We start from the raw sequence: 25846 nt of genomic DNA on the forward strand, positions 1-25846 counted from the left end.
GAATATTGTGAATGCCCAGAGGTACCGAGACGAAATACTACAACCATATTTCAAACTTATGCGGTTTATGTAGGGTTTTACTTTGTTGTGCCTGACCACAGCGAACGTCTGTAGTATGTTAAGATCACTACTTGATTCGCTGCGCAAGACTATGAATTCCAATGAGTGTGGCTGGAATGCACTGGCGTAATAAAATGTAGTCTGTCAGCCACCATCGACAATGCTTTCAGACCTGTGCACATCTCATTGTCAAGAATAGAATCGACAGCCAACAGAGCAGTTTAATCACCTCACAGAGTGCATGTCATGTCATTGATAAACATATGTGACAGAGATAATAAGATTCAATGATAACAGTTTCGTTGCTGAGAGATGAATTGTCCGGTTTCATTAGTCTTTTTTTTTTTAAAAACTTGTATGTATCTTTAGTTTCAAAACTTCTATAATTACATGTCTTGGAGATCGTTACATGTTTGGTATTTAAATTTTACATAGCTCTGCAATTAGGCCTAGATATTTTTCAGGAAATATGTTCTCATTTCTTGGTCACGCTTACCGTCTGGAAGTAGGTGAGCTACCTGTGCTGAGAGAAATCACTTCTGTACTTCAGGTCGTGAACATAGTTTGCTGCAGTAGCATTCACTCAGTGACAACCCATTCAAGTTCTGGAGATGTAAATTTTATGTCATCGGGATATCGTTAGAATGTTGACTAGAGATGATGATGCCACGCAATTCCCAATCGTCGTGATCTTCTCCAGTTTAGTGGGTTAAGGACGAAGCTTATCGGGACATCGTGTGGAATGAGTAGGTGCACTGTGTCAGTGGCGTTCAACGCGTCACTTGGGAGCGTTGAGCTCTACAGTCTACTTGGTGGTATTAGAGGGGAGTGGGGTCTGTGGTGGCTCTGGGTTTGACCATCTCGCACACTTTCATTTGAATAACCATCAAGATGTAACACCACACTACAGGCACAACCACTCAACAGAATCAGCCCCTCCATACACAATTGAAGTCGGAGAAAAATGAAATCTAATTGGCCTCGCCAACACTGTGAGATGGCTCACATTCTTATAACATTCACTACCGTAACCAATACAATCTAGCCATTAACGAGACGCAACTGATTTTGTTACTGTCTAAATGATAGCACTTTCGCCATTTGGCTGCTCTTTTATTTCATTCTGAACCCTTCTGTAATTTCGGCTCTGTAACTATTTTCAAGTGATTCATTATTATTCTACAGTAATTAGTCAAATTGCATGTTGTAGCGCATGTGAAGAACATCATATGCAAAATTCTGATATGTGCTATAGATGACACTTATGCTTGACTATGACTCCTGAAAACAGGAAAATCCGTTTACCATAGGTATTCAGATTATCAATCGCAAATTTATTTGGGCTAGTCGGCTGCATTTTGTTACTACCTGTAATGCGTTGCTTCATGATATTGCTTGGAATTATATGTAGTATGCGTGAAGATACATCACTACGGTACGGATCAGCTAAGATTATTCTCCTTTACGCATATCTGGAGCTAATGATCTCTGAGAGGATAAGGAGCAAAAAATCCATTGACCATACACGTACACCTCTTGAAGGTGCAGATAAGACAGTAACCCAGTAACAGCAGCAAGCAGGTAGCTATCGGGCTGGGGCAAGCCAGACGACTGTAAAGAACATTCACCATGACAACTGCCACTATCTGTATCACTTAGAACATGTGGAGTCGTTATCTTCAGACTTGCACCCACGGCAATGCATACGTCGCTGGTTCGTCACACACGTCACCACGGAGCTGGGATTTCTATCCTATTCACAAATAAGGCCGCCTTTACGAAAGGCGATATCGTCAAACTTCACGACCCACGTGTGAGCTATGCAGAATACCCATGCTACGATGGCAGCGAACTATCAGCACTGGTTCACCTTCAGAGTGTACGCGGTGAATACTAGTGACTACGTCATAGGTTCAATCATCCTGTGAGAAATCATGCCTATCCTGCGGGAGGACGTACCTTCTGGTGATAGAAAGGGTAATGTGGTTACTACATCATGGAGCTCTGTCTTAATCCTCTCTTAAGTGTGGAGCTCATTCTCAACTGCCTGATGAGTTCTCATATATGCTTTCAATCGTTGAAACTTGCTCTATCAAACATCTCTACCTTCAAGTGGAAGCATCTCCCTTGGAACGCATTTCTGGTCGTATCTTCATATATTATTTTGCTCCATAAACCCATCACACACGGAATAAGGTTCTCCACAAGTCTGCTAGGTGGCGCGCATGGCTACTGGCTGTCAAGTGGGGGTGACAGCTACCTCGCACGCCAAACGGCTCACACGATAAATTATTCGGCTCGGAAGCTACCTGGCTGGCTTCACTCCGTAAACGACAGGGCGCGAACTAACTGAACTGTGATCTTTGTCAAACGACTGTAAAGAAATTATTCAGTAAAAGAATTTGATTCTCGTACATCTTATAGCTTCGTTCGTCCGCTTCATTTCGTTAAGCATCGTATTTATTGTGGTATTTTAGGATTAAGTAAATTACTGCAAGTATTTCGGAAGGTTTGCAGTGAAAAATAGAAGTCACTATGAGTTTGCGTTTTGCGCCTGTTAGCTCAAATATAGATGCATATGAAATGTAGCTAACATATTTCATTTTTCTTTAAGTTTTCAAGGATACTGATATCTATTACCAATGTCGAGAAAACGGATCGTATGCAAAGCATGTTACTCCGAACTAGCGCGCCAGCGAAAAGGTCAGAATGAAATATTCAAAAATTCCTCAGATCTCGTAAATGGTTTGAGATGCTGAAACAAGAGTTTGACAAATGATAGTACACTAGGAGGAAAACATTTTGCCATGTGATTAATTCGTGAAATTTCCATATTTACCGTTATATTCAGGCAACTATAGATTTTTTGAATGAAATAATGTAATATTTAAGCACCATCGATAGCTGGTGGAACGAGAATTTCTGTACATTCGCAACAACATATGTAAGGAAATTTCACTTAATTTTTATATCGAGAATGGGCATTTCCATCAACTATTGACTTGTCGTTCCATCAGTTGCTGTTTTATGATTATGTCGCAATTTCAACTGCATTAGAATTTTAATGACGGGAATATTCACAAACTCGGCTGTGTTTACGCGAAAGAATCAGATTTGACCGTGGCAACAAGCGAAATTAACGTACTTCTCAAAACTCACCACTGAAAACGTCTCTCTGAAGGAAATTAGAGGGAATAAGAAGTCTAGCGAAAATAAATCGATACTTCTGTTGAAATTCTAAGGGAATCCTATGCCACGGTGTGTTTAATAATGATGTGGACTCACAATCACCAAAGAATTACATTTCTATACCTCGATGATATGAGAAATTTGAAAAATTAAATTTGCAAAATACAGTCAATTACGTGTCAAGGTGTAAACAGGTTAACAGTACCTTTTAGAAAGTAAAAGTTGTTTGTTGCAAAAAAAGTACAATCCCTTATTCTATACAGGGATAGAAAAGAAAAGATGACATACTATGTGCTGTTAATTGTTTTCGTGTTTCTTAGATTACTGAGATATACAAAAAAAACCTTTGCCCAGTTTTGATCCATGTAATTCGTTATTAATAATGCGCTGGGGCATAGAATTTCGCAGAAATTTCAACAAAAAGTAGCGATTTATTTTCCCCAGACTCATCATCACCTTTATTTTTCTTCTGAGAAACGTTATCAGTGACGCGTTTTGAGTAATTCATAAGACTGTTTGTTACATTTTAATCGCTTTCTTTCGCGAAAATGCAACTGAGTTTATAAATGTTGATCTCTCTAACATATTAACGCAGTTAAAATTGGGACAGAAACATAAAACAGCAACTGATGGAAAGACGTGTCAATGGTTTATGAAAATGCTCATCCTCGGTATCAAAATAAACTGTAATGTCTTCACATATACTGCTCTAAACACACAGCAAGTCTCGTTCCACCAGCTATCAATGCCGCTTAAATATTACATCATTTGATTGAAAAAATCTGTAGTCGCTTAAATATCACGGTATATATGGAGGTTTCGCATATTAATCATATAACGAATACTCTCTTCTTTGCATAGTGTCATTTGCCAAAGTCTTGTTTCGATATCTAAAACCATTTACGAGATACTTGGAATTTTGTGAATATTCCATTCCGGCTTTTTTGTTGGCGCAGGAGCTCGGGACAAAGTGCTTTACACACTATTCATTTTCTTAGGAATGTTGATAGATAACGATTCTTGACAGTTAAAAGAAAAATTCAATATGTTAGCTACATTTCATACGCAGCAACGTATGACCTAGCATGCACCAACTGCAAATTCATAGCGACCCCTATTTTTGCAGTATTTTACTTAATTCTAAAATATCACACCCAATATGGTCATTAACGAAATGATAGGCAGTTCCTCATAAGGCTGATGAGCAGAACTATGAGACACGTGAGAGTCATTTTTTTCTACCAATCGGTTTCTTTACGGTCGTCTCAGAAAGGTCACAGGTCGGCCGGCGGGTGCGTGACGTTCTGTTCAGTCTCGAGGGTTAACAGGCGTTGTCTCAGAGTTCCCGCCCTGTAGGCTGTGATGTCAGTCGCCAAACAGGACTTCTGATAGGCCAGCGCAGGCGTCATGAAGACAACCCAGCGAGGCCTCACAAGAAAAGTAGCAACAGACCTGTCACAGGAAACGTGGCCTCAGCTGGTTAGGAGGCGACGGAGCCGTCGAGGGAGCCGCACCTGTAGCAGCCGGCCGGTAAGACTGTAGCGAACCGTGCTCCATTTGAGACGGGCTTTACCCTACGGATCGTTTCCTGCTGTTTGTCCCCGTTTAGCAAAATCACCCTGTATATGCGAGCGGTTCTCTAGATCATTTGCCACTCGCTCATGTTGATTCTCTTTTCTTCTTATTTCTGAGACTTTCCTATGTTAGTGACGATCTAACGCCCCTCCATATTTTTTCAACATCTAAAAACAGAAAAACCCCGTGTAAAGCCTATAAACGAAACACTAGGAATCCTCCACATTACGCAAAAGGGAGCATTTATGAACATCCTTGAGGAAATAGAGCTATACTAGTACTCACATGCGTACAGCAATCCCACAAATTTACTGAATGAACGAACCGACCTAAAGCACAAAAAGTACATAGAAAACTTTGTTCACATTATAAAGCAAGAAAATGACTAAAGTTATAAATCAGACACACTAAATAACACATATCTGTAGTTACAGCGATAACAGCATAAAGAGTATAGGAGTATAGAATAAATACATAACAGCACGAAACATCACAAATCATAGACAGTAACAAAGTTATTACGAAAAAATAAAAATCTCAAAACTAAAACAAATTCCAGGCAAAACATAGTTACAATCAAACGTACAAAATAATACAAAAAACAACCTAACTCCCACACGTCACTTATTTATAATGGTAACTATGTAAATATGTAATCCAAACTGTCAAGAGCAAAATAGCATGCGTGTACTTTGATAGTGTCGTACTGATTAAACATATAATTAGGGGTAAGGTCAGATATACATCTCCAGCGTATATCTAAGGAGAAACTAATAATTCTACCAAAGGGCGGGAAATGGCTGTAACGATATTACAAGTAAGGGAAAGACACCAAACGAATCTTTTATAACTTTTCTGATCATAGTTACCGACCATTACACTAAAACCATCACTTACTTATATACCTTCAGAGCACCTGATGATGGAAATATGCCGAAATGGGTTCATCGTAAATGATTCATAAAACAAAACAAAAAAAAAAATAACATTTAAAGAGCAGTGCAGCTGGCTGCTATTCATAATAATCATGTTATTAGAAGATATATTTTGCACTACGGGCCCAAAGAATGAAAGAACACCCAAGTGTTGCACAGCAGCTTATTCCTATGGCGTCTGGGTCTACAAACTTTCTTAAAATTTAAAGAGTTAACGTTCTCCAAAATTGTGTTCGATTTACTTTGAGAGCTTATTGTGCTGATTGAGCACATAATTATGGGTAAGGTTTTGGCAAAAGTCAGCTCTTTTAATGTATAGTATTTGCATAATTTGCGTTAGCCCCTTTGGAAGCCTTCCTTTTTATTTTTGTAATAAATTACTGTTAATTTATGCATCCGCTATGGTTTCTGTCTTGCCCACGTGGGGTCATGTGGCTGCGTTATGTATTATGTACAACCGAAAATTTCAGTGATTTTCCTACATGGTAAAATTCGTAAGGTTTATTACGATTAGTTTAAATAGCAGCATCACCTCCAACTTTTCATAAGACTCCATGAAAGTTAAAGTTAGGGAATTTGAAGATGCCTGGAAACTCATACGATGCACTGTATATGACAGAAGGACGTATCGGTAAAGACACTTATAGTCAACCCATTTTTCTGCAAGACGCAGAAGACAGTGTGGAGTGAATTTAAACAGGCATGTTCCAAGACCTTACAAGTTTGTCGAATCCATCAGAGATTTTACGAGAGTTTGTTTGTATGTGTCCCCCTGTTGATGATTTAATTATGTTATGTTAGGCGTCAAGAAGCGCGAAAACCAGTCAGTGAACTGGTAAAATGATGAATTTGATTAAAAGTATACTTGAAACAATCGGTAAAGTCTGCATCAGATTTTTTCCCGTATTTCTCAATTCTGAGCTTGAGCACTATCTCGAATGGATCTAAGGCTCAACGCCCCCTCACGAACGACGTTTCCAGAGACAACAGAGTTAACTCTTCTTGAAAAGGGTACAGTAGTCTGAGGGAATAAGATGCACACCAGTTCAGACTACGACAGGGAGGAGAAAGGCGCAAGGAAGAGGTAAATAATATTGTCTCAGAGAGCCATCCTTGTAGCAAAATAAATGAATGACAGCCGCTGTGGGAAACGGCAGCAGAATTTGCACACTTCCACATGCAACGTGCAATGCATTTGAATAAGATAGCTTTCGTGCCGCTATTCATACCCGACTTGTCAAGATAGAAAATACCCTTGAAGAGGTAAATTTTTCTAACATTTTATTCTAACAGGGAAAAGCCACCTAATTTATGAAATATACACTGAAGCAACGGAAAGATGCCCCTGTCGGAGCACAAAAAAGGCGAATACAATCCGGTTTAAAAGACTGACTGAAAAATGGGGGACAAACTGCCTTCCTTGGCACCTTTAAAAATTTTACCAAAAATTCTGACATACGAACATAATCACATTCATTTTAACGTGCAACTCACCTCCCACTCGCCCAAGCCACCCTAACAGTAACACTCTCACACCCACTAAACCATCGCTGTAACTCACTCATACCCATATACTCCCACTTACCCACACTCATTCACTCATTCAGTCCATCTCCTTGTCGATATCTCTTTATGACTCTCCAACTGTCACTGTCCCATTTGTTCTGTCCTACTACTGTCCACGTCTCTGTCACCGTCTCTTGCTCTCTCTTACTGCTGCTATCTCATTCATACCTTCCCACTGCTGCTGTCTCTTCTCACTGTCACTATCTCTCTCTTCCTCGTTGCTCCAGAGGTGACGGTTAATCGAGGTTCTACTGTATATCCTTTATTATCAAAGATAAGTATTGATACTTTGATGAATTCGATACTTTTCTTACGACGCCATTTTCGGGTCACGTAACGACACCGTGCCGCCTACTCACCGGGTCGGCGAGCATGTCTGCGAGGCGCGCCTGCACGTCCTTGCCGCGCTTGGGCCGGATCAGGAGGAAGACCTTCCGGACGCGGCAGGCGCGCAGCAGCTTCTCGAGCAGTACGAGGCCCATGAAGCCGGTGGCGCCCGTGATGAAGACGACCGAGTCGCGGTAGAAGTCGACCACGCCGCCCGGCTGCACGTCCGCGCTGTCGGCTTCCAGCCCGTCGTGCTGCGCGCCCAGCTGCTGGGCCCCGGCGACGGGCTCGCTCGCCACGGGCTGGGCGTCCGGCGGCGACTCCTCCACCATCCCGCTCCGTCTCGACGCCTCTGCAAAAGCGGCGCCGCGCCGCCGTACTTAGAGAGCAGGCCTCTTGTGACAAAGCGCACCACACTAGACAACTTGTTCATCGCTGCATCCGGCTGTGAAAAGCAGATGAATCCTAACAAGGGAACCTCCCCATCGCACACCCCTCAGATTTAGTCATAAGTTGGCACAGTGGATAGGCCTTGAAAGACTGAACACAGATCAATCGAGAAAACAGGAAGAAGTTATGTGGAACTATGAAAAAAATAAGTAAAATATACAAACTGAGTAGTCCATGCGCACTATACGCAACATCAAGGACAGTACGAGCTCAGGAGCGCCGTGGTCCCGTGGCTAGCGTGAGCAGCTGCGGAATGAGAGGTCCTTGGTTCAAGTCTTCCCTCGAGTGAAAAGTTTACTTTCTTTATTTTCGCAAAGTTATGATCTATCCGTTCGTTCATTGACGTCTCTGTTCACTGTAATAAGTTTAGTGTCTGTGTTTTGCGACCGCACCGCAAAACCGTGCGATTAGTAGACGAAAGGACGTGCCTCTCCAATGGGAACCGAAAACACTTGATCGCAAGGTCATAGGTCAACCGATTCCTCCACAGGTAAAACACGCCTGATATATTCTATACGACACTGGTGACGGCATGTGCGTCACATGGCAGGAATATGTTGTCGACCCACCAAGCTTGTACGCTTGGCGAATGGATAAAAAGATTCTTCTACCTTGCCCGATTTAGGTTTTCTTGTGGATGTGATAATCACTCCCAAAAAAGTGATGAAAACATAAGAGTTTGTCACATGAACTGCAACAAATGAATGCAACAGTTTCACAGTCGCACAGTTTTCCCTGTGCTCTGTCAAAACATATGTTTTTAACGTTTTCAAATTTTTCCGTGTGTAGACCGTTAAATCCTGCATATCTCCAAGCAAATCTGAACATATCCTGGAATTCTGGAGAGCGAAGTTGATTATGTGTGAGTACCTGAACTTTGATAATTGTCTGAAAATAAAAAATGACAGTTTTCATTCGAGGGAGGACTTGAACCAAGGACCTGTCATTCCGCAGCTGCTCAAGCTAACCGCGGGGCCACGGCGCTCCTAAGCTCATACTCTCCTTGATGTTGCCTATCTTGCGCATGGACTGCTCAGTTTGTATATTTTACTTATTCTTTTCATAGTTCCACATAACTTCTTCCTGTTTTCTCGATTGATCTGTATTCAATTTTTCAAGGTCTATCCACTGTGCCAACTTATAACTAAATCTGAGGGGTGTGCGATGGGGAGGTTCCCTTGTAAGTGTTGCCAGTACGTGAGGAAAATGTTGGTAATTAGATTGGAATCCATCGATCCTATTCTGCCCAGCGATCTTTGAAGATAGACAATGGAGAAAAGAGCAGCAGTCAACCGCCAAATCCGTCGTTTTATTACAGTAGATCTACACTACTGGCCATTAAAATTGCTACACCAAGAAGAAATGCAGATGATAAACGGGTATTCATTGAACAAATATATTATACTAGAACTGACATGTGATTACATTTTCACGCTATTTGGATGCATAGATCCTCAGAAATCAGTACCCAGAACAACCACCTCTGGCCGTAATAACGGCCTTGATACGCCTGGGCTTGAGTCAAACAGAGCTTGGATGGCGTGTACAGGTACAGCTGCCCATGCAGCTTCAACACGATACCACAGTTCATCAAGAATAGTGACTGGCGTATTGTGACGAGCCAGTTGCTCGGCCACCATTGACCAGACGTTTTCAATTGGTGAGAGATCTGGAGAATGTGCTGGCCAGGGCAGCAGTCGAACATTTTCTGTATCCAGAAAGGCCCGTACAGGACCTGCAACATGCGGTCGTGCATTATCCTGCTGAAATGTAGGGTTTCGCAGGGAGCCACGGATCGTAATACATCTGGAATGTAACGTTCACTGTTAAAAGTGCCGTCAATGCGAACAAGAGGTGACCGAGACGTGTAACCAATGGCACCCCATACCATCACGCAGGGGGATACGCCAGTATGACGATGACGAATACACGCTTACAATGTGCGTTCATCGCGATGTCGCCAAACACGGATGCGACCATCATGATGCTGTAAACAGAACCTGGATTCATCCGAAAAAATGATGTTTTGCCATTCGTGCAGCCAGGTTCGTCGTTGAGTACACCATCGCAGGCGCTCCTGTCTGTGATGCAGCGTCAAGGGTACCCGCAGCCATGGTGTCCGAGCTTATAGACCATGCTGCTGCAAACGTTGTCGAACTGTTCGTGCAGATGGTTGTTGTCTTGCAAACGTCCTCATCTGTTGACCCAGGGATCGAGACGTGGCTGCACGATCCGTTACAGCCATGCGGATAAGATGCCTGTCATCTCGGCTGCTAGTGATACGAGGCCGTTGGGATCCAGCACGGCGTTCCGTATTACCGTCCTGAACCCACCGATTCCATATTCTGCTAAACAGTCATTGGATCTCGACCAACGCGAGCAGCAATGTCGCGACACGACAAACCGCAATCGCCATAGGCTACAATCCGACCTTTAACAAAGTCGTAAACGTGATGGTACGCATTTCTCCTCCTTACACGAGGCATCACAACAACCTTGCACCAAACAACGCCGGTCAACTGCTGTTTGTGTATGAGAAATCGGTTGGAAACTTTCCTCATGTCAGCACTTTGTAGGTGTCGCCATCGGCGCCAACCTTGTGTGAATGCTCTGAAAAGCTAATCATTTGCATATCAGAGGATCTTCTTCCTGTCGGTTAAATTTCGCGTCTGTAGCACGTCATCTTCGTGGTAGAGCAATTTTAATGGCCAGTAGTGTAGATGAATCCTAAGTGTTGCCAATGTGTGAGGAAAATGTTGGTGATTAGATTCGAATCCATACGATCGTGTTCTGCCCAGCTATCTTTGAAGATAAGCAATGGAGAAAACAGCAGCAATCAATCGCCAAATCCGTCGTTTTATTACGGTAGATCTATGTTTCAGTTATTACATAGTCATCTGTAGTGATAAAAATTATAAAATAGGAGCATGAGGGACAGACATAACATAGTTAATAACGAATCGTAAGTGCAAACACAAGGACTGCACAGTTTCAAGCCATGTAACAGAATGTGATATTAGTCCAAAGTGTCACGTTTTGTTACATACCATGTAACAGCAGATAACATTAGTCCAAAGTAATGCGTAAAAAACGGTGTTGTTTACTACATGACACTATGTCATGTGTTGTTACATACTATGTCACTATGTGTTGCTTATGTTTGCACTTACGATACTTTGTGAACTATGTTAAATTTGTTCCTGATTCTCTTGTTTTGTAATTTCTAGCAAATAACAGTTGAAATGTACCTCTGTTGTAATAAAACGAGGGATTTCACAATGGATTGCTGCTCTTTTCTCCGTTGTCTATATGTTGGGGATGTTACACACAGCTATTCAATAATGATCTGCGTTAAGATTTGACTGGAACCTGCGTCGGTTTAAGCCAAAGCGACACAAGCGCCTATTTCTTGCGCCAAGCTGAGAGGGACACCAAAGGCGCTCAAGTGCAGAAATTGAAAGGTCTTCCCATAAGACGACATACACAATAAGAGAAAAGGAAATTAAGGTTACTTAAAATGATCAGTTAGACATTAGCAAAGGGAAAGGGACCAGCAAGGTTGGTCTGACAGTGCGCTCGATAACAAAGCAAGGTTTGGGAAAAATCGAGACACATTCATAGGAAAAAGCGTTCGGCAATGTAAAAGGATGCAAGATGTTCGAAGATCTCAGGAAAATGTCTGTAAGTGATGTAGAAAGACTGGTTATATTCAAAATATACAAGAACCATGATAGAAAAATAAAAATAGACGTCTAAGAACAAAGTCTTCAAATTAGAAAGGGCATCAGACAGGCCACTACTATTCAATCCACAAACCGAAGAAGCAATGACGGAAATAAATGTTTCCCGAGAGGGCTCAGAATTCAGAGTCGATGTATGTCAATGACAGGATTCGTTGACTACTTTGATATCCTCTTTGAAAGTGATAAAGATTACAGGACCTGTTGAAAAGAATGTCGAGTCTACTCAGCACACAGGATGGAGTGACAGTATCCCGAAAAGACGAAAGTAATAAGGAGTAGCAAAAATAAGATTGGGGATAAACTTAACAACAAAATTGAGGAGCACGAAGTACACGAAGATAAAAAACACATGTCGTACGGAGCAAGGAAGACTTAAAAAGGACTAACACAAGAAAAGAGGATATATTCCTGCGTTGCCAGGAATGCATGTTGAAAATAGGTGGACTGATAAGACAATAAATGAGGAGGTTCTCCACAGGTTCAACGAGGAGAGGAACATACGAAAAATATTGACAAGAAAAAATTCATGGAAATAGCTTCCGTGGTACTTGGAGAGATTGCTGAAGAGAGAGCCAGGAATACATCCAGCAGATGATTAAGGACGTAGGGTGCAAGTGCTATTCTGAGATGAGTGGAGAGGAATTTGTGGCAGACCGCATCGAGCTAATCAGAAGACCGATGGAAAGGAAAACGGAAGCCAAATAATGTCTGACGCAGAGGGCAATCCAAATATGAACGAGTGAGTGGTTTCAGACACAGAGTCTATCTACCTCATGTATTTGTGAGTGAGACAGTGTTGTCTTAGTACTAAATTCATATAGTCCCAGTTCCCTGGCTCTTACCGAGATTCTAGGGACTTTTATGGAAACATGCTTGCAAATATTCCCATTTGTGAATACCCTGTCCAAATTCCAACCCCTCGGCGAGTGTCTGAAAAATGGGTACTCAACGATGACTCGATACCTCAAACAACCTTATCCACTTGGCCAAGGTACGAAATGTCTAAATAATAGCCAACACTAACTAATATGGTCACTGATGGAATAGTAAGAGAGAAAAGCCACTGACGGCCTTGGGTGTAACAGATCTGCGGAGCTGTGAGAATTACTATGAAATATATCAGTCGCGAAACAGACTAATCGCTTATATACGAATGTACAGCACAGAACTAATTTTTAGAAGCGAAATATCGAATAAGGCATTAGCACAGAACTAATTTTTAGAAGCGAAATATCGAATCACAGCTTTCCTTTTGTTGTCTACTATTCGAGAAAAACGGGTGATCTGATGAAAAATCGCTAAGTGATCTTATACAGAAGTATAATTTTCTAGGATTTGCTGAAATATACTATAGTAAGTTCTTTCGGTGTGCCTCATAGGTTTCGCAGGTATCTATAGTTACCTGATATACGAGTGGCTGTTTTTCTTGTTACATTACATTAATTGAAAATGTCGGAAAGTACAAAAGCGGTTGTCCTACTAGTATTTCATCGGCAAAATGTACGAATTAAACTCTTGTAAGTAGGCTGTTTAGGTTTTTATGTTGGTAACGCCACGTAGCACTCTATATGAAAATCACTGACTGTGCTGTGTGAAGGCTGTGGTTGGTTTGCATTGTTGGAGTATATGCTGTTGTAGTATTGTGCAGTTGGATGTTAACAGCGCGTAGCGTTGAGAAGTTGGAGGATGTGGGGAGAGAAATGGCGGAGTTTTGAGAGCGGGTGATCTGGACGTGTGTCCACCAGAGAGAGTAAATTTGTAAGACTGGATGCCATGAACTGATATATATGACTTTTGAACACTATTAAGGTAAATACATTGTTTGTTCTCTATCAAAATCTTTCATTTGCTAACTATGCCTATCCGTAGTTAGTGCCTTCAGTAGTTAGAATCTTTTATTCAGTTGGCAGTATTGGCGCAAGCTGTATTGCAGTAGTTCGAGTAACGAAGATTTTTGTGAGGTAAGTGATTCATGAAAGGTATAGGTTATTGTTAGTCAGGGCCATTCTTTTTTAGGGATTTTTGAAAGTCAGATTGCGTTGCGCTAAAAATATTGTGTGTCAGTTTAGTGTTGATCAGAATAGGTAAAGAGCGAAATGTCTGAGTACGTTCAGTTCTGCTCAGCTGTTTGAAAATCAAATAATGTAAGAGGTTTATCAGCACAGTAATTCATTACTTTTTCTAAGGGGACGTTTCACACTCAATAGCTTTTTACACATAAAAGGTTTCCTTACCACCGTTATCACAGAATTTACATACTATGTGTTCTCATCTATAAACGAATGTAACAAGAATATAATAGCAGCACACTTTACGGGGGGAGGGAGTAGTCAAAGTTTTAATCATCTCGTCGAAAAAATGTATGTGATTAATAAAATTAGCGCTTCTCATTTATTATGATTAATATTTTGTTTGTCTGAAAGTACGCTTCTACTGTCCTATGTAACGAGCCAGAATTACAGGGATCGATGGTCAGTAGCAGACTGTGATACTATGCCTGTATAATTAAATTTGCGATTCCATCCTCTTTCCAGCTATGTTTCACCTAAAATCAATTGTCTGAAGTACAAGAGAGGGGCCTGTGGGATCAGTGAATTGTGTGGAAATATTTATGTAAATGTGTCACCTTTCCAAGTTTTTCTGTTATATATTGGAACACTATTTTGGTTTTTAGTTATAAAAGAAATTAATTATCCTGTAAATTGCAACTGTTTTATTTGACCGTAAATGGCAAACAATTCGGAGGAACGCAAATCTGTCAAATCATGCAGTTATGGATTGAAAATATTGACCAGAACTTACAATATTTTGGGGATCTGGTGTGACTACCTTTCCATTTCGAAGCTGTAACAGAAAGGCTGCAACGAAATCGTAGACTTTAAATTAAAAACCCACGAAAACACAGAAAAGAAAATTACTACGCGAAGCACGTTGTCGCGCAGCAGTGGGGCGAACAGGCGGCTGCGGCTGCAGCGGCAGCGCCGTGACCTTCTGAGCTGGGTGGCCACTGGCCGCCCTTGAGCCGAATACGGCCAAGGGCCCCGCGTGGTTCTCCGCTCTACACTCTCCCACCTGTTACGGCTTACGACGAGGATAGCTGAAGTTTTAATTATCACCTCAACAAAACCAAACAGCACCCACGAGACTTGGTAATGATGTTAGAACTTCTCTGCGTGTCCACCCTTCAATGCTGCACATTTTCTCAACGATGGATATGGCGGAGTCCTCGGATGTAGAAGCTCCGTTCTGGCTGTTCGGGAATCGTTCGAACTTGAAAATCACTCTGGAAATGCCTGCCAAGGAATGGTTTCTTCATCCGAGGAAAAAGGAGGAATTCACTGGGTGCCGCGTGGAAAATAAAGGAGGGGACGGGATGAGGAGAGGGGGAGGGGGAGAGGCAGAACTCGGTCGTGTGTAGAATGAACTGTGATGTTTTCGTGGAGCAAAAATCCTCGGACTGCTTCCCGCGTCTCTTCGCCTTGACTATCTTCGGTAAACTCGTCAGAGGGCATCAAATGGCTCTGAGCACCATGGGACTTAACATCTGAGGTCATCAGTCCCCTAGAACTTAGAACTACTTAAATCTAACTAACCTAAGGACGTCACACAACACCCAGTCATCACGAGGCAGCAGAGGGCATCGGTACGTAGTATGCTCCTATAACAGTTCGTCCCATACGAGTGTCATCTGTTAGCAGTTAACCTTCGTAGTCCCGACAAGCACCACCACCTTCCTCGATGATGACTGGGTATTCACCTGTTTAGACCGTGGCAAGTCCACGTTTCTGCTGCTTCCTTCGTTTCTTTTTCTCCAGTTCATAGTGGTACACCCAGCACTCACCCATCGTGATTAGGTGGCTAAAGAAGTCATCTGGATTGGCTTGAAACAGTGGCAACATTTCCGATGCTGCCTCGGCTCGCGCGATTTTTGTACAGGTGTGAGCAGTCATGAATGCGGTGGGCGGTGGTCTTTGTCATCTTCAAAATGTCGTTCAAGACGTTAAGACTGAGCTAAACTTATTTTCGCCTTTTCCACTGTCGCCTCGATTGTGATACAAGGTTCACCACATAGGGAGACCTCCACTTCTCTTGTGAATCCCGGTTCTTCGCTGAGAGATGGCCTGCCACTTCGTTCTGCGTCGTTCAAACACGTTTTTACAACACTACAAGCTCCTGCGCCACGTAACCACAGTGTCATATGGTATGGTGCTTGACATACAAGGAAGCAAGGGAGGAACATTAGTGTTGGTGACCTATCGACAACGAGGTCTTTACAAAATGTGCACAAGTTCGGATTAGGGAAGGGTGGGGAAGGAAATGGGCCGTGCCCTTTCAAAAAAAATCAAATGTTCAAATGTGTGTGAAATCTTATGGGACTTAACTGCTAAGGTCATCAGTCCCTAAGCTTACACACTACTTTATCTAAATTATCCTAAGGACAAACACACACATCCATGCCCGAGGGAGGACTCGAACCTCCGCCGGGACCAGCCGCGCAGACCATGACTGTAGCGCCTCAGACCGCTCGGCTAATCCATCGCGGCCCGTGCCCTTTCAAAGGAACCATTCCGGCATTTGCCTGGAGCGATTGAGAGAAATCACAGAAAACCAAAATCATGGTGGCTGGACAGGTATTTGTACCGACGTCCCTTCGATTGCTAGTCCAGTGTATTAACCAATGATTACCTCGTTCGGTGTTTGACGTACACTAACACGAAGTGAATATGTATTGTTGACGCGCTTTTCTCCTTCAAATGTAGAAAACGAATAAGTGCACAATACTCCATTTCATCAACGGACTGCATCATTTTGTTTTGGCTCTCTAATTGTGCGCTACGGTACCGTGACTCGGAAATTTCAGTGTCTTGGTGTACGAGTAACAGTGCTGCTCCCTACCCCCAATTAAGTCATTGTTACGTAGTTTGTTGATAAAGAACTCCAACTCTTCAGCTAGTCATATAGCTACGTAAATAGGTAGTTGTACAATACGGGAAACAGAAATGTTATAAAACAGTTCTAAAATTGTTGTTACGATAAGCACAAAGTTTTAACACTCGTCTTATTTTCTGGATGTATTTGTAATTTTTACCGTTGGTTTCTCTTGGGGATGATGTGAAGGTTCAGGTTTGTCGAACATTAGTGAAGATACTTATTCGCATTTTCATCAAATTTCGGTTTATTTTCCATGCTGACGTGGCAACCAACGAATTTTATGCATCAACTTTGTACACACCGTTAAAGAGCGTCTCCTTGCGAGCGTGCGCAATTTTCTTACTAATCACTGTCCTTAGTTAATTAGTTCGTAAAACATTTTGAGTGCATTCTCAATACAAATTACAGTTGACAACATAAAAGACGTACATCCCGCACATTCTGTCCGTAGCATAAAGACTAACTTACAACTCTCCATGTAGACAAAAACGTATTAACCTCTGGCGGGTGTGGCAAACGATATATCACTACAAGAAATTCTAGATTTTTCCAGAACCGGTAACTGATCAAATTACAATTGTACGCAGTTTCCTGCATATCAATATATGAGCGGGCAATTACAATGAAAACATATGTTTGAGACGAGCAAGATTTACAAAGATAAAAATAATTTTATATTATTGTACATAATTTTCAAACTGATATTTGTGAATAATTGAGTTTGCTTTCGAAAAATTACAACATTCTTGATTTAACAGAAAAATATCGTAACCAAGTGGCATTGCACTGCACTGCTAGTAGATTGATACGACAGTACTTGACATAAGAGCTTCAGCACCACTGAAGGATCACGAGCTCGTAAGGGAGGTAGTAGGGAAGGTAAATGGTCGACTTTGGTTTATTGGGAAAATTTTAGCATTGTGTGATTCGTCTGTAACATACAGAATACTAGTGCGACTCCACTGCTCGAGTGCTGGGATCCCACCATGTCGGAGTGAAGGAAGACATCTAAGCAGTTCAGAGGCGGGTTGCTAAATTTAGTATCGGGAAGGTCCGTAACACGTGAGTATTACGGACGTGCTTCGTGAACTCAAATGGGAATGCCTGAAAAGAAGACGACGTTCTTTCCGCGAAACACTATTGAGAAAATTTAGAGAACCGCCACTTGAGGCTGACTGCCGAACGATTATGCTGCCACCAATGCACATTTCGCATAAGGACCACGACGATAAGAGAAATTATGGATTGTGTGGAGAAATATAGATAGTCATTTTTTCCTCACTCTATTCGCGAGTGGAATAGGAGAGGAAATGAATAGTAGTGGTATAAGGTACCCTCTGGCACAGGACAAACGGTGCCAAGCGACTTATATATGAAGGGCTTATTTCAATAGTGGTACAAGTCCATTACCTCCACTTTTCTGTCTACAATGATTCTGAAATTAATGATCCAAACAAACAGAAAGAAAGGTTCATCTCTAGCAAGAAGCCATATGCTTGAATATGCTCGTATCTCAACTGCAGCTTTTTCAGCGCTCATTTAACTTTAGGACTCTGTATCTCAAAATGAACAAAAATGGACTTGTACTTCTATTGAAAAAAGCCCTTCATATGTAGATGTAGAATCAAAACATTGTTGTAATGAAGGGAACATACATTGAAAAAAATAAAAAATAGCAGGGAAAAATGGGAAGGTATCGATTTGGCACAGAGATGGAGGTGATATGAATGATATTTTGTTTGTTGGTAAGTTCCCCGTGATGATGGAAGTCAAATGCCGTCTTTAGTTTTGGAACACTTTCATTTCTGCAGCTTTTTTAAGTAGTCTCCTTTATATTTCCTTCAACTAGAAATCTTGAATAACGTGTTGCTATAAAATTACTTGTTTTGGGCAATTTATGACCAAAGGAATTGGAGTCAGCGTTGGTAATCATCACTCAGTTGTCACTGATCCTGCAAGTTGTTTTCCGTGAGTAGCGTGATGGGAGAAGACGCTGTATAGGAAGAGACGGGTGGCTGGCTGCGACGGGACTGATGGTGCGTGGAGAGGACTGATTTTAATGTAAGATAGAGACTGTATAGCAGGGCGCATTAGTGTCTGATCTTTGTTAACTTTTAATGTGTGGAAACACGAGTATATTTTATCCTGAGCGTCTCTAAAGACCGCACTATCGACGGGATGTTTAACTTGAGGTTGAGAACTTTCTCGAAAAGTCATTTCACATCTAATTTAAAATTAATTATATGTGGTTGAGCTCTAGTATTACACTAATTGCATAATAATCAAAACCTCGCTTTCAGTTATATTTGAAAAAACTATATACATGAAGAATACCCAAAAAACCTGCCAAATTGCATAAAATAGTCAGTATGGTTTTGGAAGACCAGCGACTTGAAGTTCATATATAATACTCTTTGTTCCGACGTGCCTATGTCGTTAGTTAACGACATAGGCACGTCGGAACAAAGAGTATTATATATTATAGGGTGTTTCAAGTACCAGGCAAGCGTGTGTCCGGCATTGCGCGGAACGAGTATTTAGAAGTCTGGCTCCAGTTGTTGCACACCCTTCCGTGGCCCGTTCTTGAGACTCTGGAACTAAGACAAGATAGGAAGAACCTTGGAAGAAAGTCCAGGAAATCTGTTACGTCATTTGGGACTTGAGACTGGTGTGTCAGCAAATCTGGTCACAGAGCTGTGACACTGCAACCGCGCCAAGTAGCAGCAGACCATCGACCGACCAATCTAGATCGTGCTACACCACGTCTACTGCTAGTGGCTGTTGCAGTCTGTGCATGATGGAAAGGTTAATTCTGTCTCGCGGAACCGATCAGTATTTATCCGAGTACGTGAACTCGCAGAATGCTAGAAGCGCTACAGTCCGTCGTCAATTTCTTCAGTAGGCTCTCCCTGATGTGAAACCTACAGTGGGGTATGCCATTAGTTCGTCAAGCGCCAAAAATAGCGAAATCGATTTCATCTGTTGGAAAAGATATCCAGCGGTTTCTGACATGTGAAATGGATTTTTCTTGATAATATTTTGCACATTGTGCTGTTCTGCGGCGTGAAAATGGTAAGAAGCGATCTTAATTGCTTAATTGATATCTTCTTTTTCCTCTTCCCCTTTTTTCCTCCACTATTCCTTCTATTGCTTCCTTCAATAAACAGTCCCTCCTCAAACAATGTCCAAATAAACAGTCCAATCCAGTTCCGTTTTCTCTTTCTGATGGGTCTCATCAAGTTTCTTTCTTCTCCAACTCTTCTTAATACTTCTTCATTCCTTAATCGATCTTCCTATTTCACTTTCTCCATTCTTCTCCATATCCACATCTCTAATGCCTCCAATCTTCTTTTATCTTCCTTCCTCAATGTCCAGGTCTCCGCACCATATAGTGCAACGCTCCAGATGTAACATTTGGCAAGTCTTTTCCTCAGATCTTTGTTTAGTGGTCCACAAAGCAATTTCTCTTTCCTCTTGAATCCTTATTTTGCCATTGCAATTCTTCTGCATAAGGCATGACGTTGTAATTTGTTACCACCTCACTACTAACTGCATTCGTGACACATTTTACAGACAGTATCACATTCATCTCTGAATTTAAATGCAAAACTATATCATTGTACGACACATAGTTCATGAGATGTGATGTAATAAACAGTGAGATGCGTGCAAAACTGGCGGATGATGCATCACGTTTAAACTTGTTTCTTCTTTGCCACTAACTCTCTTCGCAATAAATTTCGCAGGCAGTATCCGTATATGTCGCTGAATGAACCTACAACATTATATTAATATACAACAAGGAATTCAGGAGACATGACGTCACAAACATTTACCACTAGGTGAAGCGCTTCGTGGTACGGACGTGGACGCACAGCTATAAATACCTGGGCAAGGCCTGTTTTCTGTGCTAGTAGGACAATAAATGTAGCTTGTCGGCAAAACTGACGGTTTTGATCAACGAATCGCATACCTGCACCGTTTACAGAACTGAGATCCTGTTTCACATGTGATCTCTTCTGTATAAACTGGTGCTGGAAACCGTATTGAGTCCAATGAAGGTTATGGAAACATTTCACAATCGCAGTTCAGGGCTGGAACCACGAGAAAAACGTTGGAAAAAGGGTATTGACATAAATGCGTACAAAGGTGAAAAAACTAGTTCCTTACCTAAAACGCATATTGTTTTATCGCTAGTCTGGAAACTGCCCCCTTGTCCTCCTAAACAACAATTAGACTAAGTGCGGTCGAAAAATAATAGAAGAAACACTGACTAGGAGTAATCACTGCTCCATACAGAAGAAGTTCAAATTACAAATTAATGACCAGAATATTACAATAAGAACAACGATTGATTTTGGTAACAATGCTAAGCTACCGCTGACAAGCGACACTGCGTTAATACACTGGCGCACAGAACTAGAGAACGAAAGTAACTTTCGCATGGTGTGTCACTCGCAGCTAACATTTCCCGACGAAATTTGGACCGCACACATGAAGAATTGTACATTACAGATGGTAACTGAAAGAAAGAGGCCATGAGACGAACAGGAATGATAGTTTTATTCAAAGACAGTATTTACACTGAAGTTGCCGCGATTCATGATGGTTCGCTGGGCGTTACAATGTCAGGATTTGGTTCTTAATAGGGTGTGTGATCACAACGGACGACAACGGACATTCCACAACGTGGTAGGGTGTTCCATTCTTCCGTGAGCGCCTTTGACAACTGGTGGACGTTCGTTAGTGTCTGTGCACGACGTGCAACATGTCTCAATGTCGGGGGGAACCGCACGCCTTCCATTCGCCGAATATCCTCGCGTTCCAAGAGCTTCTCAACCGTGGCTCATTGTTACCAATAAAATTGAAGTCATGGTCGAATGCACCCAATAAAAGAGGCACATGGGCAAGGAGTGCAGTGCTACAATAACACTGACTGGTAAGAGTACCGTGTTCAAAAATTTGTGGGTCAGTACGGCCATGCAACATTATGCCTCACCACACCATAAAATATGGACCGCCAAAGCGATCGTGTTTGGCAGTGCTGGGCGTACCCTCACATGGCGATACGTGTAAAATGTAATGCACCCGGGGCCTTTGGAATCAAATGCCTACATCTAAATTATTCGAAAAAGTATGAAGTGACATGACAAAGTAAGTTACACATATCGTTCCACGCTGAAACAATTGTACAAAAAGAGTGACGCACTGTCAGAAGACAGCACATGTTTCGGGTTTCCTGTAGACACAGTTCTGCTGCGATACGTATAATGGGTGCATTGCAGTGCGCGAGTGAAACGGCGAGGCAATTGCAAACGACCTCCGGAGTTGAAGTACGCCGGAGAGTACTATTTTCTTGTTGACAAATGGTCAAAGTTCACACAGATTCACCGTGAAATTCTGGTAGTATACTGACGAAATGCAACTTCGCGTTGAGTCCTAGTAAAATGGTGCCAACAATTTGACCAAGACCATAAAGAAATGACCGAGCGAGGTGGCGCAGTGGTTAGCACAATAGAGTCGCGTGCGGCAGGACGACGGTTCAAACCTACCTCCGGCCAGCCCCTTTTTTTTATATAGGTTTTCCGTGATTTCCTTAAATCGTTTCAGGCAAATGCCGGGACAGTTCCTTTGAAAGGGCACGGCCGACTTCCCTCCCTAACCCGATGGGACCGATGACGTCGTTGTTTGGTTCTCTCCCTCGAATCAACCAAACCAAACTACAAAGAAATGGATTATGCTGATCAGGAAGTCCAGATCTTACACCACGCTATGTTCGTCTTTTCGGCAAGCCGAAACATTTGGTGGAGAAATATGTTTTCTAACGATAAGGATGTTCACACAGCGGTTCTCGGATAGATCCGTCATCCTTTCTCATCCACCAACCCCATTTCTGTCGTCGAGCAACTGAACGATTGGTTAAACGTTTCGATCGTTCTTTACAGGGGTTTGGCTGCTATGCTGAAAAACAGTATTATTGCGTCACTTGTGAAATGTAGAGCAACATTCAGTAAAAGTTACTTGTACTGCCATAATAATGGGTACCTTACTTTTTGAAGATCCCCTCGAAATTATATGTTACAGTAGGACCTCAGCAGGAACATACACCATAGCCAACAAGAAGCGAAAGCTCTTCAGAAAATTTCCACACCTTTCATGAAAATTTAAGTGGCTACAGATAAAGATCGAATCAATAGTTTGGAAAATTACCGATTACCAACAACTGCTTAACGGAAACGCAGGTATAAAATGGGCGCTTAATCGTTCAGATTACAATTTCAAACAAGGCAAGAATAAAAGCTGCAAATCGAACTATCGACGTTAAGATAGGACAGTCGACGTTAATATTAAGTGGTCACAAACAGCGTAGTAGAAGACGTGTTCAAAATATGCGGAGAGTCGAGTTATCAACAAGTCTGTGTGTCTGTTTATAAAATATCAACAATAGTTAATAGCGAAAGCTGTCAGGGGCAACAGTGCACGATATAGAGGTTAATACTTTCCACTATACATAGGTCCACAAACGAGCGGTTCACGAGACAGCTGCAGTCGTGTACTTACGAAACGCCACTGATTACAGTAGGAAATATTGTCTTAGTAAGCTAGTATTTGAAATCCAAACTTTTCTAACAAGTCTCAAATTTCGCACGTGGTTTACCTTAACACGAAATACAATACTGCTTCAGCATGGTACATTTTAAATTTATCAACCCTAACGTCTCTTGAAGGAGGTATACCACATCTCGTTCCCGTATTTGAATGCAACTTGATACTCGTCTCTGCAATCAGTTACGAATTCCTTCAGACATCCCTGGATCATCTTGTAAAGCTTGAGTAGACAGCACAATTAGCAGGTAAACCAGACCCTTTCATACTATCCGTCGTCTTTGACCAATGATGTCGTAAGAAACCCCAAGATGCAACGCAAACATTATTTAAAAATGGCGGTTCTTAACATCACTCGTTGTTATGACATGAAAGTATATACATCAAATATGGTATCGCAAAAATTCTTAACAACAAATGTTTAAGCTAGTGGGACAACCACGGAAAATGGGGTTTAGGGTGGCGTCGAAAACATTACTTGACCCACATAGTTCAACTTAAAAGACTGATACCAATATAGAAAGTCGAAAGCAACACCAGTATAGATGGCCAAAACTAACAGCAGGCAACATATTGAAATAAAACATAGGATTAATAGGTTAACATTGTTATAACACACAAATTGAGGCACGACATTTCAAAGCATTTAGCACTCAGGGCAAGAATTTTACATTCTAGTGGAAAATACATACATAAATAATTCGAAGTTCACGTAAATTGTAATCACATTCCTAGAACAACCAAAGATAATATTTAACATCCGATTAATTGGCAACATAAGCTGGTTCATGAACGACGTCACCTACTAGAACGGGACAAAGTCATGGCTCAAAGCCGACGGGCGGTACAGAAGACTCAAGTTGGCCCAAATTAGCTACTCCAGTTCTTCAACCGTATCAGCGGTAGCGCTGTACACTTCACTTTTGAAATGAGACCTGACAGAAAATGCCACAGGATTGAAGTCAGGTGATGTTTTAGACCAATGTACGACCCTACTCTACCTACCAATTTTGGACCATTTTGGTGGTTTAGGTATCGTCTTCCATCAGAAGCCAAATGCGCCGATGCGCAGACATTATCCATCAATGTTTTCCAGGATTTAAAAAAAAAAGAAAAAAAGGAAAGAAAAGAAAGAAAAAAAACTGTTGGGCAGTAAGGTCTCGTCCTAAGTCGAGGTGTAGCACAGTTTGACTTGTGTGGGAAACAAAGGCCGAAGGAACTATTCAGCTCGCGTTATCAACCTAAATTGTAAATATGTTGTAAATATTTGCGTACTACTTTGTCTCTGAGCACTGTGGGACTTAACTGCTGAGGTCATCAGTCCCCTAGAACTTAGAACTACTTAAACCTAACTAACCTAAGGACATCACACACATCCATGCCAGAGGCAGGATTCGAACCTGCGACCGTAGCAGTCGCGCGGTTCCAGACTGTAGCGCCTAGAACCGCTCTGCCACACCGGCCGGCTAAACCGTAGTATGTTATGAACTGAATCAGCATTAAGCAAATTGTAGAATATCCGTAGACGAAACTTGATTTTCGGGGCTTTAGCTGACTGCTGAAGGTTCTTCATTACATCGATGTGGGGAAATGCATATCTGGGAAATTTCTCCGCCTATGAATGTTGTATCTGAACGTAGTTCCTTCTTTAGATTTCTAATAACACCACAATGTAGCTTCATTGTCGCGTTATTTTTGGTGAAGACCTACTTCGTATCTCTTCTACAAATACGCGTTATTCATCCCACTCACATCGCAATGCGCTTGGACAAATGATCATCTTGCTCCTGAAGATGAAGTTGCAATTGCAATTGTTTATTTGCTAACAGAAATCAAGTATTGTAAGACAGTAGACGGAAACTGTCATTTAGCTTTCCATGTCTGATAAATTAGCCAAGCAAGCCGGTGAAATTTCGCGTAGTGTGTTTTGAGGGAATAGGGCTTGACGCCTCGTCGACGGCGAGGTCATTAGGGACGGAGAACAAGCTTAGTTTGGGAAAGCGGAAACCGGCTGTGTCCTGTAACAGGAATTAATTATCTCGCATTTACCCTAAGCGATTTAGAGAAATCGCGAAAAATCTAAATGTACACAGCCGGTAGGAGATCTGACCTGCCGTCCTCTTGAATGCGAGTCAAGTGTCGTGCCACAAAGTCACCTCGCTCGATTAGATTGTTCTGAATACACTAAATGAATCCTAGTGGTGGAGCCGGACATGGATATCTTACCTTTGCCTAACACACTAAGAGATGTCGTACAAGTTTTTTAAAGAATCTCTTTCACACGTCAAATGCAGTTTCTCAGTATCCAATCAATAAACCAAAGCCTGGCATTTTCTTTATGTACAGTAACTGTTATGATCATCTGTAGAACAGCCTGAGTAAATAAGGTACGACATTGAAACTTAAACCAACGTAGTGAGATCTAGGAAAAAAATATGAGAATCTAATGAGATGCTTTGTATC

The 25846-nt window shown here is 41.8% G+C and overlaps 1 protein-coding gene across 1 annotated transcript in view; it reads right to left on the reverse strand.

Annotated features, from left to right (window-relative positions):
- Window positions 1-25846, reverse strand: part of LOC126251510 (fatty acyl-CoA reductase wat-like) — a 225445-nt gene that overhangs the window by 61917 nt on the left and 137682 nt on the right. The window contains exon 3 of the mRNA XM_049951985.1: window positions 7685-8004. Within this exon, the coding sequence (XP_049807942.1) occupies window positions 7685-8004 (320 nt within the window). The remainder of the gene's footprint in view (window positions 1-7684; window positions 8005-25846) is intronic.

This window comes from Schistocerca nitens, chromosome 4 (genome assembly GCF_023898315.1).
Source record: "Schistocerca nitens isolate TAMUIC-IGC-003100 chromosome 4, iqSchNite1.1, whole genome shotgun sequence".
Classification (NCBI taxonomy): domain Eukaryota; kingdom Metazoa; phylum Arthropoda; class Insecta; order Orthoptera; family Acrididae; genus Schistocerca; species Schistocerca nitens.